Source organism: Sphaerodactylus townsendi, linkage group LG16 (genome assembly GCF_021028975.2).
Source record: "Sphaerodactylus townsendi isolate TG3544 linkage group LG16, MPM_Stown_v2.3, whole genome shotgun sequence".
NCBI lineage: Eukaryota > Metazoa > Chordata > Lepidosauria > Squamata > Sphaerodactylidae > Sphaerodactylus > Sphaerodactylus townsendi.
The window spans coordinates 4,363,150-4,383,415 of NC_059440.1; the positions used below are offsets into that span (position 1 = coordinate 4,363,150).

Below are 20,266 nucleotides of genomic sequence, written 5' to 3' on the forward strand. Positions count from 1 at the left end.
GATTTCTTTGCCAAGCTCTGCAGTTGTTGATAGTCCATTGCTAACAGCCTCTCTTTAATGAGGGCAAAAGTTCCAGTAAAGGTTAGCATATTGAAGGAGTCGCTGTCATAACCCAGTTCCCCGATCTTTGCTGTAACTATTGTGCACCATTTTGAATGGTAGAGTTCACTCAAGGTAAGTTGGGTCAGTGAGGCACTGGCAACATGCTGGGGTTGGCAGGTAAAAGACGCAGGCCCATCTTCGCCTCCCTTGGTTAAGCGACTGCCCCCAGGAATAAACTGGGCCCCTGCGGGGCTGGCAGCACTGCCGGCTCCTTATTCAGGGCTCGTCTGGAAGCCTTTGGGAATTCCCTGGGATTCAGTCGCTGTTCGGAGAGGAGCAGGTGGTTGGGGCGTGCCCAGTTGCAGAGCTGCAGGTTGCTCGGAGTCCTGTTCAGACTTGCCGGGGACGCTTTTGGGTGTGCAGAAGCTGAGCTGTGCAGCAAAGCGTTTTCTTTGAGGGCGGAGACGTTTCAAAATAGACAGAGCTGCCTTGTGCAGAAATCGGAGCATCGGTTCGTCTTAGGTTGCTGCAGTGGAGGACGGATCCCCCTGTCAACTGTCACGTGAGAGGGTTCTGCTCAAACCCAGGATCTCCTGCGGGCGTTCTGGAAAGCCACTGTGGTCTAGTGGTTGGAGTCTCGGACTAGGATCTGGGAAATCCAGGTTTGAATCCTTACACAGCCACGAAAGCTTGCTGCGCCAGTCACACACGCTCAGCCCACACTAGGATAAAATGGAAGGGAGGAAGAATATGATCTTTCCTGCTTCACCTTTAAAATGACTGCAATGTACTGAATGACAATATAATGATAATTGAAAAAAAGTCTTCTCTCAGCCCCCCCCCCTGCCCCCCCGCCCCCCCCGTGTTTCCAAATGTTGTCTGGTTCTGAGGATCCAGGAGGGCTGGGTGATTTCTTGGGCAAGGGGTGGCTGTTGTTGTCTCATCAAAGTGGAACATGGGTGACCCTTAGCACAGACGGACATGGGTAGGCAGGAATGGCAAAGGATGTGATTATTTAATACCAACCTGGTTTCTCTTCTGTGCATTTTATTTCTGACGAGAGAGGTTTTTTTGCTCAAGTTGGTTTCCTTCCCCTTGCAGCCGAGTGGCCCAAGACCATGACCGGCCTTCCAAGTACATCCGGCACGACAGCCAGCGTGGTGATAATCCGGGGGTCGAAGATGTACGTGGCTCACGTGGGCGACTCAGGAGTGGTGCTCGGAGTCCAAGATAACCCCAAAGACAACTTCATCAGGGCGGTGGAGGTGACGCAAGATCACAAACCCGAGCTGCCAAAAGAGAGGCAGCGAATTGAAGGGCTCGGGGGCAGGTAATTGTCTTGCTGTCTTTTTCCGGGGATTTTGTTGTGCCAATCTGCGTGCACTTTCTAATTTTAAGCCCCCAATAATGGTAAAGGAGAAACTGGGATATAGTGCGCAAGTTTGTGATGACCAAGTATCATTCTGTCCTCATAATGTTACGTTGTGTACTTCCAACTGTGTCAGGTCATGCTGTGCTGGATCAGACCCAAGTTTGCTTAGCCTGGCATTTGATTGTCCAGCTGTGGCTATCCAGATGTTTCACAGACGCCCCAAAGCCGGGCACGAAAGCGGCGGCCCTCCCCAGTGTATGTCCTCTGCATGTGGCCTTGGAAGTTGACTGCAAACAGTCATGCCAACCAGGATTTAAAAGGCATTAAATTGATGAACAGGATTTTAAAAAGAAAATTGGCCTGGTTTCCGATGCTGGTTGTGTTCCTCATTTTTAAATGAGTTTTTGTACCAGCAAGCCTAAGGATTTCGGTTCCTTTTTATCTTCCCTTTCAAGTGTCTGGTCCTTATGACGGTCGAAATAAGGCTGGAAATGCCAGAAACAGGTGATAGAATATAGCATGTCAGTCTAGTCCTGAAAAAAAATATATAGTGCCGTGTTTTGGTGGCTGCCACAGGTGTTATGGACTACAGTTCCCAGCATGATGATGGGAACTGTAGTCCATGACATCTGGAGGGCTGTGAGTTTGACACCTATGCAACCAGCTGGATACAACAATGTATTTATCTAAACCAGGGGTCTGCAACCTGCGGCTCTCCAGAAGTTCATGGACTACAAATTCCATCAGCCCCTTCCAGCATGCCCAATTGGCCACGCTGGCAGGGGCTGATGGGAATTGTAGTCCATGAACATCTGGAGAGACGCAGGTTGCAGACCTCTTATCTAAACTATTTCTTTTTTCCTTTCTACCCAAATAGGGCCCCCAAGATGACAAAAATAAAACCATTAAAACACTTCAATATGACAATATTCAACACATTAAAACAGTTTTAAAAATACAGACATATACAAACCTTTCAAGCAATGAAATAAAACAGATAAACGTATACAGGGAGGAGTGCTAATGACCATGAGGGAAGGAGCACCAAACGAAACATAGAAGTTTTTATGGGTGTTTGTTTATCTTGCCTGGCTGAATTTGAGTTTGAACCCAGGACCTTAGCAGATCCAAAACTTTTTTTTTTAACTGCTGCTGACCAGAGGAACACCCCCTGATTATTTGTGCAGATATTGCATGTTCACAGGGGAGCAGTGTTTAGTATTTTGTATGGTGGTCTGGTGCTCAGTGTGTTACTCTAGTACAGTGATGGTGAACCTTTTCGAGTCCGAGTGCCCAATTTGCAACCCAAAACCCACTTATTTATCGCAAAGTGCCAACGCGGTAATTTAACCTGAATAACCCCCTTGAGCAAGGGCCATCCTTCTGTAGCCTCCAGCAAGTCCCACATGTGCCGCTCTGCGCCTCTCTGGCATCTCTGCCGCCTCTGCCCCTCCCCCTCGGGTAGCAGCCACCTGGAGCACAGGCACCAGGCCCACCAGCTGAGTCCTCCCTGGTCGCTGAGGTGCACGCTCATCAAGTCCAGCGGCTCAGGCCAGCCTAGATGTGGGAGGGCAATTTCCCCCCCACATGACGAGCTCTGTGCGCGCATGCCCACAGAGAGAGCTCTGAGTGCCACCTCTGGCACCCGTGCTGTAGGTTCGCCACCACTTCTCTAGCATAGCTGATACTCATGCTGCGGTGGAGTTAATACAAAAAGAGCCAGATGATAATATTATTTTTAAAAAACTTTTCTTTTGTCTGTGTGTGTGTGTGGCATAAGTTTTTGTTAACTGAAGCCTGCTTCTTTGGATGGGGTACTACATGGGTCTTGGTGCTGGTACTATATGAGGAGGAAGCAGAGAGAGAGCTCCATATCTAATCTGGAGGAACCGGGTTTGATTCCCAGCTCTGCCGCCTGAGCTGTGGAGGCTTCTCTGGGGAATTCAGATTAGCCTGTACACTCCCACACATGCCAGCTGGGTGACCTTGGGCTAGTCACAGCTTCTCAGAGCTCTCTCAGTCCCACCTACCTCACAGGGTGTTTGTTGTGAGGGGGAAGGGCAAGGAGATTGTAAGCCCCTTTGAGTCTCCTGCAGGAGAGAAAGAGGGGATATAAATCCAAACTCTTCTTCTTCTCTTCTTCACTACGTATGTCTTGTAAAGTGGGCTTCAGTACATAAAAGCTTCAGCTATAATGAAATCTGATGGCCTTCCGGGTGCCACAGAGACTTTGTTTTATTGTCAAAGGCTTTCACGGCTGGAATCATCTGGCTGTTGCGGGTGTTTTGGGCTGTGCGACCGTGGTCTGGTAGTTTTTGCTTCTGACATTTTGCCCGCATCTACGGCTGGCCGCACAGCCAGGAAAGTCCACAACAGCCAAATGTCATTCTGTTTTTCTGCTGCAACTCCCCTGTGGAGTTTGTGCCCAAGAAAAGAGCCCTGCTTGCTGGGACAAGAGGTCCCTCTATCCCCTGCATCCTCTTTTCCCACAGTGGATGTTTCCTGAATACTTTCAAGCAGGTCACGGTGGCCAAAACATGCACCCCCCCTCCCCGTATTACTGTACCTCACTAGCTGTTTTTCATGTGGCCCAGGTTAGCTTGATCTTGTCACATCTCAGAAGCTGGGAGACCACCAATGAAAATCCAGGGGCACCATGTATATACTAGAACCAGGGGGCATCCATTGAAAATGCTGGGGGGAAGAATTAGGACTAATAAAAGGAAACACTTCTTCACGCAACGTGTGATTGGTGTTTGGAATATGCTGCCACAGGAGGTGGTGATGGCCACTCACCTGGATAGCTTTAAAAGGGGCTTGGACAGATTGATGGAGGAGAAGTCGATTTATGGCTACCAATCTTGATCCTCTTTGATCTGAGATTGCAAATGCCTTAACAGACCAGGCCCTTGCTTTCACCTCCTGCATGTGAGCTCCCAAAGGCACCTGGTGGGCCACTGCGAGTAGCAGAGAGCTGGACTAGATGGACTCTGGTCTGATCCAGCTGGCTTGTTCTTATGTTCTTATGTAGAGCAGTGGTTCTCAACCTTCCTAATGCGGCTACCCTTTAATACAGTTCCTCATGCTGTGGTGACCCCCAACCCTAACATTTATCCATTTTACAGATGGAGAGCACTGATGCAGAGAGTCTTAGGCGACCTCTGTGAAAGGGTCGTTCGACCCCCAAAGGGGTCCTGACCCCCAGGTTGAGAACCACAGATTGTGGAGGCAGGCAATGGCAAACTACATCTGCCTTGAAAACCCTCTGGGGCTGGCGTCAGCCAGCTGTAGCTTGACAGCACCTTCCATCACCGTCACAACTGCTTTTCAAAGGTGCACTGTCTCTGAACATGTTCAGAGAGTCTGTGGTTGGTTTTAGTTTATCTGTTTTCTTTCTGCTTTGTTCACCTTATGGCTCCTCCAGTTTTTTCCTGAATAGCGGGCTGAATTGAGCTTGGCACGCAGGCCTGCCCTGCTGTTCGGCATCTGAGAGCAGGTGCTGAAAGCACTTAAAGGCACAACTCTCCTTTGCCTCGACCAGCCCATCCCCTTTGCCTCCAGGCAGATGAGGCCCGTCTCGTCGTCTCTTTCCTCACTTTCTATTTAAAATCCTGCCTCCTGTTGTTGCTGGCGGGGATCCCAGGAGAACCCCGGCTGCTTTGAATCTTTCAATTAAAAAAGCACCTTGGAGCCTGGCCCAACTTCTGGCGGAAGCAAGAGATGGTGTTTTGAATGCCGCTCTGCCCCACGGTGTGATTTGGCATTGGTGCTACGGTTGCTCTTGTCTCACAGGGTTTTTAAAAAAATCTGTCGCTACATTTTTCACAACGCTGGGAAGGAAATTTGCTTGGAATAGAATGTGAGGCAGTCGCCCAGCTAGCTGGGGAGCTGGTTTGTTGTGAGGTGTGACTCATGACAAGGGGTGGGAAGGGAAGGTCAGTGGGAGGGGAGAGGCAACAGAGCGCAAAGAGGCTCTCCCAGGAGGCAGCAATGGTATTGATTCCCGTTGTGTTCAGACTTCCATTACCAATTCCAGGGCCAGGGTTGCTGGGGACCCCCTGGCCACTGGTGGGGGGAAGGGTTACCAGATCCAGGTTGGGAAATTCCTGGAGATTTGGAAATGGAGCCTGGGGATGACAGGGACGTCCGTGAGGTACAATGCCACAGAATCTGTCATGATATATAAAAAAGTGAAAAGTTCACAAAAAGGTCATCTTCTCAGTTAGCAGAGGTTTGCAAAGCCCAGAGGACGGAGACAGTCATTCTGGGGGCAAAAAGTAGCAATGGTTGACCTTTAACATGATTGATGAATTCAACTGTGATTCTAGACCAATGAGAGGCTGTTGCATGGGCAGGAAAAAGTATCCCCGATGCATGCATTGTATATGCTGTGCTAAGTTGAGTTAAGTTCTGTTTGTGAAGAGTTCTGTATAGTCTTGTATAGAATAGACTTGTGTAACCCTGCAACTGCAAAAGTAAAAGCCTTCCTATGGAAAGAACATCTTGCGTGTAGCACTCCTCTTCCAAGAGTGCTAGAAGGTTGCAGTGAGTGCAAGAAGACTAAACCTTCTCATCTTACCAGAGTGACTCTGCTTTAACTCACCTTGAGAGAACTCCATCACTCTAAATGGTGCACATCAGTTATAACAAAGATTGGGGAATTGGGCTATGATAGTGACTCTCTGAACATGCTAACCCTTACTGAGACATTTACCCTCATCAAAGAGCGGCTACTAGCAATAGATTATCAACAACTGCAGAGCTTGGCCAACAAATCCTGTTCGCCAATGAACGTGGCAATTCCATTTGTGCAGGGAAACCCAGCCTACTATATTGCAGCGCTTACCAACCCTATATATAGGAGAGCCTACATGCTGGCTAGATTTAACATTATGCCATCCCCGCTCCATAGAGGAAGACTCAAGGGTCTACCAAACGATAAGAGGCTTTGCCCCTGCAGTCCAGGGCAGTTGGATTCCATTGCGCACATTCTCCTCCACTGCCCACTTTACCAGAATCCAAGATCCAGCTTATTATTACAAATCATTGACTCTATGAAAACCCTGACAGAGCTTGATAAAGTAACTATACTCTTAAACTGTAATGACCTTGACTGTTGTCTCGCAGTGGCAAAGTTTCTGGCTGAGGTTTGCGAACTGAATTTATGATCCAGTGTGAAGTTTTATCTAGTAATTTAAACTGTATTTATATTGTATGTTCTGTATGCCAATAAAGGCTTATTGAAATTGAAATTGACTCCGCTTTAAACTCCGCTGATAGAATCTATCCTCCAAAGCCCTCCTTTTCTCCATTGGAACTGATTTCTGTTGTCTGGAGATGAACTGAATTTCCAGCGGATTCCTAGGTTCTACCTGGAGGCTGGCATTTTTAAGCTCGCTCTCATGACGTCTACAAGCCTTCCCTCCCCCCTCCCCCCCGGAATTGAGAAGAGGATGCCCAGGATCCTGAAGTTGTGCAGCTTTTATGTGACTTGGTTTGTCTTTTCTCCCTTTCCCCATTCCTCTGATTCTCCCCTCTCTCTAATTTTAGCGTGATCAACAAATCTGGCGTGAACCGAGTTGTGTGGAAGAGACCTCGTCTGACCCACAATGGTCCTGTGCGGCGAAGCACGGTTATTGATCAGATCCCGTTCCTGGCTGTGGCTCGCGCCCTGGGTAAGCATGACCGGCCAGACACAGAAATCAAGGGTGGTGGAGGAGGTTTGATTGAGAGACCAGACATGGTGCATAGAACTTCTAGGGTAGCAAATCAGCATTCCGGTATATGCTTACTTGGGAGCAGGTATTTTACTCCCTCCTCCAGAGCAGTGCTTATATCTAGAGATTTCATTCTCCTGATTTCCTTAGATTTGAAGGAAATAGAGCTGAGCTAGAATTTGAAAGCAGTATTACTCTGGCTGATGATCCAACTATTTAGTTTGTTGTTTTCCTGTTTTGGAATGCTTGAGAAGGGCTCACAAATGGCTTCCGACATGCTTCCATCCAAACCTGAGTGGGCAAACGGGCTAGGAAAACACCATTTGCTTTGGCTGATAATTCCTGAGGACTCCTTTGCAGAGGCTATTTTTTCTCCTTTATTTTATTTTATTTTATTAAACTTATAGGCCGCCTATCCCCGAAGGGAAATTTAACTTTGAATCCTCCTTTGTTTCTTGTGTTAGAGCTACATTCAGGGCTATTTTTATTTATTTATTTATTTATTTGATTTGATTTGATTTGATTTGATATACCGCCCCATCCCCAAAGGGCTCTGGGTGGTGTGCAACATAAAACAGTATACATAAAATCATTAAAACATAATTATCATAAATATCATTTAAAAACAGCGAATATTTCCTAACCTGGGCATATTTCCTAACCTATAGATTAACAACATTCTGACCAAATCACGGGTAACACAAAATGGCACAAAACTGTCCTTTATCAGCTTTAATATTTGCTGTTTAACTCTTAGTAATCACTGTAAATTCAAGTGGTAGTTTCTTGGGATTCATAGAAGCCTGTTGTCACAGATAGTATATCTACGCGTTGCTCTAGCCTTTGGCTCATGCTGCAGTGTCTGTTCAAATGGTTATCAAATTAATCTGTGATTTTGGTTCCCTTTCTGGATATAATACATCAAAACACTGAAACGCTAGGTGTGAAAGTTTTAGGAAAGGTTAAAAAAAAAGCCCCAGTTGCAATTTGTTTGGATTAGATGTGGTAAGAATTGGACATGGTACCCTTTAGAGCAGCAATGTTCTTAGGTTCCCTTGCATTTGGTATTATCAGGGTTCTTATATAAAATGGGTTATAATACAGGCCAATACATCTATAGCAGGGGTAGGGAACCTGCGGCTCTCCAGATGTTCAGGAACTACAATTCCCATCAGCCCCTACCAGCATGGCCAATTGGCCATGCTGACAGAGGCTGATGGGAATTGTAGTTCCTGAACATCTGGAGAGCCGCAGGTTCCCTACCCCTGATCTATAGCCTCAATATTAGAAGTATGGTGTATGGTGAGAACAACATTGTCTTTGGTTTATACTTCTTTTATCTGGAATCAATACTTCCTCATTTCTGGAACTGCAGTTGAATGGGGTTGACATGGTGTGAATAGATTTAATGACGCCATTAAGCCGAATTCTTGCTTGCTTGAACCACTAATTGGATGCATGATGGTTGTGGCCAATCCATTCTGGTTCTGTTAATTTACAGCTGAAAATTCATGGTTGTGTTGATTTGAAAGAGCTTAAAATTGAAGCCGTGCTTGAGACTATTGACCCATTGGAAAGACCCATAGTCAAAACTGTTTTTAACTCAGACAAGCTTTTTAAGGAATCCGTTTATGGGGTCCTGTAATGGATTGTTATCTATCGTATTCTGATTGGGAGACTGTATATGGTAAAAGTTAATAAATATTTGGTAAAAGTTAATAAATATTTGATAAAAGACTTGCGGAGAAGGTAAAAGCGTGCTTCCCTCACGGCTGCCGGAACCGGAACCGGGAGACTGTATATTTCCATGTGTTAACTTGAAAGTGAACTTTTGGAAAAAAGTTATGTGAGTGGTTCATGACCCCCTTACTGTTTAATTATATTATATAACTGTTGAGAGTAAGTGTTGACGAAACGTTCAGTCAAGGGCAGATCTTATTTATATCTGTTTTGGGAATGCCTAGTTATTCAGAAATTTTGGACTGGGATTGTGTGTGCTGTTGATGTAACAATGCATTTTGAGAGGCTATGAGAGGCCAAGATTAGCTTGTGCACTCCCACACACGCCAGCTGGATGACCTTGGGCTAGTCACAGTTCTTCTGATCTCTCTCAGCCCCCCCACCTCACAGGGTGTTTGTTGTGAGGAGGGAAGGGCAAGGAGATTGTAAGCCCCTTTGAGTCTCCTGCAGGAGAGAAAGGGGGGATATAAATCCAAACTCCTCCTCCTCCTCCTCCTCCTCCTCCTCCTTCTTCTTCTTGGCCCTCTGTTCAGATCAGCAGAGAAGCAACATTACGAGCTGGTTTGAAATTTATTGAAAGCAGCTGAAACTCTAGTAGCAAAATGTTGGTACAGCGCAGAACCTTTTTTGTTCCATCCCTCGCTTGTTAAATTCTGGGACGTTCTGCCAATGCCAAGAATTACAGATGTACTTTGCAAGAGAGAGCAAAAAGGGAAAAGAACTTATCATGCTGTATATAGTAACAATTTGTTGAATTCCTGATTCATCATTATCACATGGATTTTTAAAAATGTGTTTTGCTTTGGTTTAATTTGAATCTTAGCTACTAGCTGTGATAACAGAATGAACCTCTATGTTCAGAGGCAGTAAACCTCTGGATACTAGAGCCAGAAGGCAACATCAGGAAAAGGCCTAGGCTTCTATGCACTGTTGTTCGCCTTCCAGCAGGGGTGGCCAACCTATGGCGCTCCAGATGTTCAATGACTACAATTCCCATCAGCCCCTGCCAGCATGGCCAATTGGCTGATGGGAATTGTAGTCATTGAACATCTGGAGCGCCATAGGTTGGTCACCCCTGTTCCAGAGTAACTGATTGACCACTGTGCACTTCAGAATTCTGCACTTTTGATGAGCCAGTGGTCTGATCCATCAGGTCTCTTTTGATGTTCTTCTTATGAATTCAGAATATCCTATTAGATAATTTGGCACCATTTTGGAGGCACCTTGAAAAACGGATGTATTTTTCCCCCTTTCCTTTTTAATTTGTACTTTGTATAGAAATAAGAATAAAATGTGCGGAAGAAAGAAAGCGTGCAACACTTTACGGCTGGTCGTAAGCAAGTCTGGTCCTGTAAGTTGCCTTTGGTGTTCTAAGGACTTCATGTACATCTTTTTTCATGTACACTTACAACATTCCTGCAAGATAGGCCAATGTTATTGCCTCAGTAAAGCAGATTGGGTTGGGGGGGGGGGGGAAGGCCAAGAGAGATTGATTTGTCCAAGGCTGCCTTTTAGGTTTGTGACTGAGGCTTTTGAGTGTGGAATGTGTGTGTGGCTGGGGTTGGGGCTTACACGATCACCCCGCATTCTCTTAGTGCTCCGTTACACCAGCATGAGAGTAGTGAGTTGGACCGAAGCTAGACATGACGAGGGACGATCATGTTTTTAAGTTGCATTAGAGCAGGGGTAGGGAACCTTTAACACTCAAAGTGCCATTTGGACCCGTTTTCCACGGGAAAAGAAAACACTTGGAGCCGCAAATAATTTTTGACATTTGAAATAAAGATAACACTATATATATTGGGGTTTTTTACCTTTTACTCCGCTCATTCTGAGAAGCACATGAATGCGCCCGCCCTGCTGCCTGCAGGGCGGGCAAGGATGAAGCCGGCGGCTTGGCCTCACCGGCTGCCGGGAAAGTGCCCGCCCCACTCCAACGGGGCGGGCAAGATGGGAAGCGCGCGGCGCGGCCGACCGCAGGCAGTTGGTGTGCCTGCCCTGCTGCCTGCAGGGCGGGCAAGGATGGGGCCGGCGGCTCGACTCGTGGAGCCACAGTGCAAGGGCAGAAGAGCCGCATGCGGCTCTCAAGCTGCAGGTTCCCTACATCTGCATTAGATAAAAGGTAGATCTACATTTTAAAGCAAAAGAAGACCCCCTTCTTGGCCTTATTCCCAGACTAGTTTAGTTTCATTCTCAATAAAATCCATAAATCACAACAGTTTGTTGCGCTTACTCAGGCTGGGCCTAACACAAACACTCAGTAACATACAGTATGCAAATAAACACAATTCAGAATCCAATGTTTATGTAATGGAGGGATGGGATCGAAATGTTTTAAAATGTCAGGAAGCCTGCTGTCAAAATAAGATCAGTCCTCTGAACCCAGTCCATCAGGACAGTTTCAGAACGCGGTCAAGATGTGGTAGTGCCCATAAGATATTTTTTGCTCCTCTAATCCTCATGTCAGACCCTGAAAGGAGGTTTAACAAATGGTCATCCACACAGTGGGCTGGAAAGGCGGCCATCAGCAGGGCTAACATATTAGCCCAACCATTCTCAACCAGGGTCCCCTGGTACGCTGGGGTGCCGTGAGCATGTCCCAGGGGTACCGCGGCAACACTACCGCTCCCCCCCTCATTATTGTGGTGTCTCCCACTTGGGCCAGCAAGGACATGGAGCTGGCCCATGGGGCAGGGCCTGCCACAAGGTCAGCAGCCACCCCCCCCCCCCCAGTGCTACCCTTCACCCTGGGAGGGGAAGGTGGGGTGTGTGGCAAGCAGGGGCAATGGGAGGGGAAGGTGGAGGGTGGCGGCAGGGGTACCATGAGATATGAAGAGTGAGGTCAAGGGTACCCTGACCTCGAAAAGGTTGGGAAACACTGTATTAGCCCTTTGCTCAGCATACATCTGGCAGGAAAGCAGAGAATGTGTCATAGATTCAAGAACCGGAGGGATGCTCCCATGGGAGTCCGCTTCTTAGCTTGACTTCGCCACTGTCCAGTCTGTTCTCTAGGCCGATTCACTTCTGGTATTGGAGCTGACCTGTGACCAAAATACATGTGGGAATGGGTTTGGAGGGATATAAATATGGAAAGGAAGAGCTTCCCTCACCCACAGGTCTCTTTTGCGGAAAAACTGAGACGCTCTTCATACATAAGCAGGGAAGGTGACTGCATGCCCCCTTGTGCAGTGTGGCCCACGCAGAGGTTTTCCTTCTTGACCCTGTCTGTCCACTAAAGAAAGTTGGGAAGGGGATTGGAAACTCCTGCAAAACATCCACACTTCGTTTCCTTACAATGCAAATGCTAACAAATAAAAATAGACTCGCACGAAGGGAAGCAACATACCCTTTGTCAAATGTGGAAGCATGCTTTCATCATCTTGAATTTAAACAACCGAGTGCTATTGGAATCCACATTAAGAACGTAAGAACGAGCCTGCTGGATCAGACCAGAGTCCCTCTAGTCCAGCACTCTGCTGCTCGCAGTGGCCTACCAGGTGCCTTTGGGAGCTCACATGCAGGATGTGAAAGCAGTGGCCTTTAGAACATAAGAAAGAGCCTGCTGGATCAGAACAGAGTCCATCCAGTACAGCACTCTGCTACTCGCAGTGGCCCACCAGGTGCCTTTGAGAGCTCACATGAAGGAGGTGAAAGCAATGGCCTTAAGAACATAAGAACGAGCCTGCTGGATCAGACCAGAGTCCATCTAGTCCAGCTCTCTGCTACTCGCAGTGGCCCACCAGGTGCCTTTGGGAGCTCACAGGCAGGATGTGAAAGCAATGGCCTTCTGCTGCTGCTGCTCCCGAGCCCCTAATCTGCTAAGGCATTTGCAATCTCAGATCAAGGGGGATCAAGATTGGTAGCCATAGATCGACTTCTCCTCCGTAAATCTGTCCAAGCCCTTTTTAAAGCTATCCAGGTTAGTGGCCATCACCACCTCCTGTGGCAGCATATTCCAAACACCGATCACATGTTGCGTGAAGAAGTGTTTCCTTTTATTAGTCCTTTTATTTATAATTCCTTTTATTCCTTTTATTTATTATTATTTTATTTTAAAGCTATTGACACATTCTTCTTCACCTTGGTATAGTAGCTGAATAATATTTAGGAATTTTGGAGCTGCTACATTCCTTTGTGTGTGCCAAAGGACCCAAAGCCTGTGTGGTAATTAGTTCCCTTTTCGTTAATGATGCTCAATGAACAATATGACGTATGTCATGTACAGGCGTGTTTGAGATAAGCTGGCAAGCGAAGGGCTCTTTGTCTGCCGTGGTCCTCAGTGGATGTATTGTGACATCACAGAATGTTCACTTGCGTTCTGATTATTGTTGGGGAACACAGCCACTCATAGAATGCTGAAAAACAGTGTGGCTCCTCTGAGGGATGGTGAAAGGTCAGGTTGTCTGTGCAGAGCAGCAGTGGCGTAGGAGGTTAAGAGCTCATGTATCTAATCTGGAGGAACCGGGTTTGATTCCCAGCTCTGCCGCCTGAGCTGTGAAGGCTTCTCTGGGGAATTCAGATTAGCCTGTACACTCCCACACGCCAGCTGGGTGACCTTGGGCTAGTCACAGCTTCTCGGAGCTCTCTCAGCCCCATCCACCTCACAGGGTGTTTGTTGTGAGCGGGGAAGGGCAAGGAGATTGTCAGCCCCTTTGAGTCTCCTGCAGGAGAGAAAGGGGGGATATAAATCCAAACTCTTCTTCTTCTTCAGAAAAATTCTCTTGTTGTAGGAGGGCTTGAGAGTTGTTCTTGATTTAAAGTTCTTAATTTAAAGTCTCCGGATTTTATTTATTTAGATACCTGGCATTTCTTTGATTATTGGTAAATGTGACAAAGAGATACTCATATAAGTAAGAAAGCAGAAATGAAAGAGGAAAGGAATGGGGTGGTGGTAGAAGGAGCAGAGTGAGAAAATATGTGGAAAATATCCTGCCAGATAACCCTAATGTTATTGTTTATGTTTGTACAGAGTGTCAAGTTGACTAAGGAGTTCAGAGGATGCTTCCAATTTGGCTGGGCCACCTAAGAACACAATTTAAAAATCCTGGTATTTTGTACCCCGTGAAATGTTTCAGCACGGCTTAGTGGGGAGAGAGAGTGTGTGTGATTCCCGTTTATCCACACAACAGCCCTGTGGAGTAAGCCAAGCTGTAAAAGGATGACTAACTAACTCAGAGTCCCTCCTTTAAGTGTGGTGACTCTATGGCAGAAGTGGTCAACCTATGGTGCTCCAGGATGTTCGTGGACTGCAATTCCCATCAGCCCCTGCCAGCATGACCAATTGGCCGTGCTGGCAGGGGCTGATGGGAATTGTAGTCCTTGAACATCCTGGAGCACCATAGGCTGGCCACCCCTGGTCTATGGCAGTGATAGCGAACCTTTTTGAGACCGAGTGCCCAAACTGTAACCCGAAGGCCACTTATTTATCGCAAAGTGCCAACACGACAATGTAACCTGAATACTGAGGTTTTCGTTTTGGAAAAATGGTTGGCGTGCGTTACTCGGGAGTAAGCTTGGTGGTAGTTGGTGGCTTTGCTTTGAAGCAACCGTGCAACTCTTCCAACGGGTGAATCACGACCCTAGGAGGGTTTACTCAGAAGCAAGCCTCATTGCCAGCCACCGAGCTTACTCCCAGGTAAAGAATCGCGTTTTAGTTCTTTGCATGAAAATCAGTGGGGTTTAGCAGCGCTTAACAGGGTTACCTACGCTGCTTCCCCAAAACTAGGTCTTAGGTTTAATGCTAATAATCGAGCCCAGCAGCCCAGACCAGCCTAGATGTGTGAGTGTGTGTGTGTGTGGGAGGGGGGGCCGAACTCTGTGCGTGCCCACAGAGAGGGCTCTGAGTGCCACCTCTGGCACCCGTGCCATAGGTTCGCCATCACTGCTCTATGGCATTGTACCCTGCTGAAGACCTTTCCCTCCCTTGGCTCCGCCTCCAAATTGCCAGGAATTCCCAGCCTGGAGTTGCCAGCTCTGTCGACCAGAGGGACTGGCTTGTAACCTACCTGGAGTTGCTACCTGGAGTTGCTAAGCAGCAGTGGCGTAGGAGGTTAAGAGCTCGTGTATCTAATCTGGAGGAACCGGGTTTGATTCCCCGCTCTGCCGCCTGAGCTGTGGAGGCTTATCTGGGGAATTCAGATTAGCCTGTACACTCCCACACACGCCAGCTGGGTGACCTTGGGCTAGTCACAGCTTCTCGGAGCTCTCTCAGCCCCACCTACCTCACAGGGTGTTTGTTGTGATGGGGAAGGGCAAGGAGATTGTCAGCCCCTTTGAGTCTCCTGCAGGAGAGAAAGGGGGGATATAAATCCAAACTCTTCTTCTTCTTCTTCTAACCTCTACATGGAGTCTGCAGATCTCTCAGAATTATAATCGCTGACCAGACTGCAGAGGTCAGTTTCCCTGGAGAATATAGCCCTTTCGTAGGGTGGGCTCTACGGCTTTGTACCCCACCGGGGTCCCCGACCTTCCCAAAACCTGGCCTTACCGGCTGTACCCCCAAATCTCCAGGTTTTTCCCAACTGGAAGCAAGCCTCCCCGATACTGGTGCTATGCTGGGCCTTTCTGCAGGCTGGAGGAAGAGTTGAGATCTTTATCAGAGGGGGGTCGTAGGATATAAGCCAGTTTCAGCGGGGGTGGGTTTGAGGGGAGCCAAGCAGGCTTCAGTTGCGCTTTTTCTTTTCGTTCCAAGAAAATCCATTATCTGACAGACACATGGCAAAAACTGGTGTGCCCCCCCGCCCGCCCCGCCTATCATAAGAACATAAAAGCCAGATGGACACCAGCAGATGGTTCGTGTTTTAATTATGCACTTCGTTGAGATGGGTTAACCCCTTCTTTCTTGGCCTCTCTTCCATTTTGGCTGGGATCAGAAATGTAAGATGTTTGATGAATTTTATTAAAAGCGTCTGCGTCCCTTCCTTTCACTGTCTTTCAAGGCAGCTCGCTACACCGTTCGTAGCAACGTAGATTCAAACAAACATGAAAAGAAACAGCTAAAGGAAACAGACTTTTCCCCTCCCCGGCGGAGACACAAAATGGCGTACAACATTCTCTTCTCCTCCACTTTTATGTCCACAACAATCCTGTGAGGTGGGTTAGACCGAGGTCACCCAGGGCACTTCTATGGCAGAGGGGGGATTTGAGCCTCGATCTCGCAAATCCTAATCCAGTGGTGGCGAATCTATGGCACGGGTGCCAGAGGTGGCACTCAGAGCCATCTCTATGGGCACGCACGAACAGAGTCCCCCCCCCCCCCCCCCCCCCCCCCCCCCCCCCCCCCCCCCCCCCCCCCACCCCCCCCCCCCGCCGCCCCCCCCCCCCCCCCACCCCCCCCCCCCCCCCCCCCCCGCCCCCCCCCCCCCCCCCCCCCCCCCCCCCCCCCCCCCCCCCCCCACATCTAGGCTGGCCTGGGCCGCTGGGCTCGATTATTAGCATTAAACCTAAGATTTGATTTTGGGGAAGCAGTGTAAGTAACCCTGTGAAGTGCTGTTAAACCCCACTGATTTTCATGCGAAGAACTAAAGCGTGATCCTTTACCTAGAAGTAAGTTCAGCAATAGGCTTGCTTCTGAGTAAACCCTCCTAGGGTCATGATTCACCTGTTGGAAGAGTTGCACGGTTGCTTCAAAGCAAAGCCACCAACTACCACCAAGCTTACTTCCGAGTAACACACACCTTGGAACCAACCGTTTTTTCTAAACTAAAACTTCAGTATCCAGGTTAAATTGCCGTGTTGGCACTTTGCTATAAATAAGTGGGTTTTGGGTTGCAGTTTGCGCACTCGGCCTTGAAAAGGTTAGCCATCACTGTCCTAATCTGATTCTCTAACCCAGCGGTTCTCAACCTTCCTAATGCCGCGACCCTTTAATACAGTTCCTCATGTTGTGGTGACCCCCAACCCTAACATTTATCGATTTTACAGATGGAGAACACTGTTGCAGAGAGTCTTAGGTGACCCCTGTGAAAGGGTCGTTCGACCCCCAAAGGGTCGCGACCCACAGGTTGAGAACCGCTGCTCTAACCACTGCATTGCATTGGCTTAACAGGGTGCCATTATGGTTCAAAAACTGATTTTTGGGTCCTAGTGGGTGAGAAATAGAGCTGACCCAAAAGGGATCGAGTAGGTGGGTTTCGTGTGTGTGTGTGTTGCTTTCCAAAATAGCATGCACACGCCTTTTGACATTTTGTAGTACTCTGATGAAAGGACGAGTTGCTGTTCACAGAGAGGTGGTTGTCAGAATTGCTTCACCTTGTGCTGAGATGTGTATCCTGTTGGAAATTGCCACAGCATTGTCTTGTGTTTGCAGCTGGTCTTCTCTGCATCTCTTGTATTTTAAATACACAACAGTGTATTTTAAACAACAGTGTATTTTAAACAGGGGGTTTCTCTTTTTTTCTCCTTGTCCTAGGGCTGCTGATTGGTGGAAGCTGCTGAAGGGTGGGGCTTCTCACATTTGTAAATCTTTTCAGTTAGTGCTGAAGGGGTGGGGCTTCTCACATTTTTAAATCTTTTCAGTTAGTCTCTGGAACCAGCGGCGCGCGCCTAACGGCGCGCGCAGGTGTTTTACTAAATAAAAACATATTTTAAGGGATAGTAGAAGGTATAGAAACCTTAAGAGGGAGGCACTAATTAAAATTAGTATTTGAATATCTAAACAAAATTAGATATGAAGACAGGAAGCCAGCAGGGGGATGGGGGCTTTCCAGTGTTTTGCACTGAGTGTCGCATGTATGACTATCTGCCACTAGGCCAGAAGTCGTGGGTGTGCCCTCGCTGCAATGAGTTCCTGGCACTCAAGGAACATGTGCGTTCTCTTGAAGCCAAGGTGGCAGACCTGGAGAAGCTGAGAGAGGCAGAGAGGGCAACAAACGAGGCTTTCGGGGACCTAGCAGCCAGGTCCCACTCCCAAGGTGACATCTCTTCAGATGTCATGGAGAATGAGAGTCTGGGTGACGGAGGGTGCCAGTCTGAGGTGGTGGAAGATGCTCCCTTAGATGGGACCCCTTCCTTAGCTGGTGGTCAGATATCCTCTCGCACTGAGGATACCCCTCGGGGAGGTGGGGGGCTCCTTGTAGTGGGTGATTCGATCATTAGGAATATAGAGAGTTGGGTTTGTGACAGGCGTGATGACCGCATGGTGACTTGCCTGCCTGGTGCGAAGGTTGCGGATGTCACGCTTTGTCTAGATAGGCTGTTAGACAGTGCTGGGGTGGAGTCAGCAGTTGTGGTCCACATTGGTACCAATGACATTGGGAAATGTAGCCGGGAGGTTCTGGAAGCGAAATTTAGGCTGCTAGGAAAAAGGTTAAAATCCAGGACCCCCAAGGTGGCATTCTCCGAAATGCTACCTGTTCCACGCGCAGGGAGAGCTAGGCAAGCGGAGATACAGGGTCTCAATACGTGGATGAGAAGGTGGTGTAAGGCAGAGGGTTTCAGCTTTGTCAGGAACTGGGGAACCTTTTGGGATAAGGCAGGCCTGTACAAAAGGGACGGGCTTCATCTTAACCAAAGAGGAACCAGGCTGCTGGCGCTCAACGTTAAAAAGGTGGCAGAACAGCTTTTAAACTGATCCTTGGGGGAAAGCCGACAGGAGCTGAGGTGACTTCGGTTCGGAATACAGAGTCCATGGGGATGCAGACACAGAGAGAGGTTTTTCTAAATCAACCACATACAAGCGAGGAGCATAGCAATGTGATAAGTGATAGTGTCTACAAAAGGCTAGAGGGCAAAACACATAAATCCCAGGTTAAGGACAGAGACAGAGTATACAAGTGTCTCTATGCTAATAGTAGAAGCATTCGACCTAAAATGGGAGAGCTGGAGTACAGAGTTTTGAAGGAGGACATTGATATAGTGGGCATCACGGAGACATGGTGGAATGAGGAGAACCAGTGGGATGCTGTTATCCCAGGTTACAGGCTCTACAGGAAGGATAGGACAGGGCGTATTGGGGGTGGGGTGGCCCTCTACATCAAAGAGAGCATAGTGTCACATAAAATAGACTATGCAGGGGGAGCTGATTCCTCTACAGAAGCACTGTGGATATCAATACCAGGGGTGAAGCAAAGTTTAACATTAGGAATATATTATCGTCCCCCTGACCAAAGTGCACAAGAGGATTCTGAGATGGAAAAAGAAATTAGAGAGGCCAACAAAAGCAAAAATGTCGTGGTAATGGGCGATTTTAACTATCCCCACATAAACTGGAAAAATGCATGTTCAGGTCATAGTAAGGAGAGAGCATTCCTGGATATGCTAAATGACTGTGGCTTAGAGCAGATGGTTGTAGAACCAACCAGGGGAGATGTGATCCTAGATCTAATTCTATGTGGGACCCAGGACCTGGTGCGGGAAGTCAGTGTTGTTGAGCCGATAGGGAACAGCGACCACAATGCTGTCAGATTCAGTATCTCTGCATGCGAACAAGTGACAACTACTAATGTAGTTACATTTGCCTTCAGAAAGGGAAATTTCTCAAAGATGAGGGGGATAGTGCGCAGGAAGCTGAAAGGGAAAATCAAGAGAGTCAAAAATGTCCAAGGTGCTTGGAGGTTATTTAAAAACACAGTCTTAAAAGCTCAGCTGGAATGTGTTCCGCAGGTTAGGAAAGGCAGCGCCCAGTCCAAAAGAAAGCCACCATGGTTAACAAGGGAGGTTGAGGTAATTATTAGGAAAAAAAAGATGTCTTTTAGAAAATGGAAGTCCAACTTAACTGATGAAGAATACCAGAGAGAACACAAATGGTGGCAAAAGAGAAGCAAGTTAGCTGTAAGGGAGGCAAAAAAGGATTATGAGGAACGCATGGCTGCGAACATCAAGACTAGCAACAAACAGTTCTTCAAGTACATCAAAAGCAGGAAGCCAGCTAGGGAAGCGGTAGGTCCGTTAGACGATGAAGGAACAAAAGGTGTGCTAAAAGGTGACAGGGAGATTGCAGAGAAGCTGAATGAATTCTTTGCATCTGTCTTCACCCAAGAGGAGGTGAGGAAAATTCCTGCACCTGAACCAAGCTTCTTAGGAGGTGAATCCGAGGAACTAGCGAAGTTAGTGGTAGACAAGGAAGAAGTTCTGGCAGCCATTGATAAACTAAATGCTACCAAATCCCCTGGCCCAGATTGCATTCATCCAAGAGTTCTTAAAGAGCTCAAGCATGAAATTGCTGATGTTCTCACATTAATATGCAACTTATCCCTGAAATCAGGCTCCATCCCTGAAGACTGGAAGATGGCCAATGTCACACCAATCTTTAAGAAAGGGTCTAGGGGGGACCCGGGAAATTACAGGCCAGTCAGTTTGACATCTGTTCCTGGTAAATTAGTAGAATCTATCATTAAAGATAAAATTATTAAACATGTAGAAAAGCAAGACCTGCTGAGGAAGAGTCAGCATGGCT

At 47.6% G+C, this 20,266-nt stretch overlaps 1 protein-coding gene across 1 annotated transcript in view; it reads left to right on the forward strand.

The window, feature by feature from the left end:
• Positions 1 to 989: 989 nt before the first annotated feature.
• The window catches only part of PPM1D (protein phosphatase, Mg2+/Mn2+ dependent 1D), a 55,828-nt gene continuing 36,551 nt past the window's right edge, over positions 990 to 20,266 (forward strand). The window contains exons 1-2 of the mRNA XM_048519435.1: positions 990 to 1,372; positions 6,965 to 7,089. Coding sequence (XP_048375392.1) covers positions 1,161 to 1,372; positions 6,965 to 7,089 — 337 coding nt within the window. The 5' untranslated portion in view covers positions 990 to 1,160. The remainder of the gene's footprint in view (positions 1,373 to 6,964; positions 7,090 to 20,266) is intronic.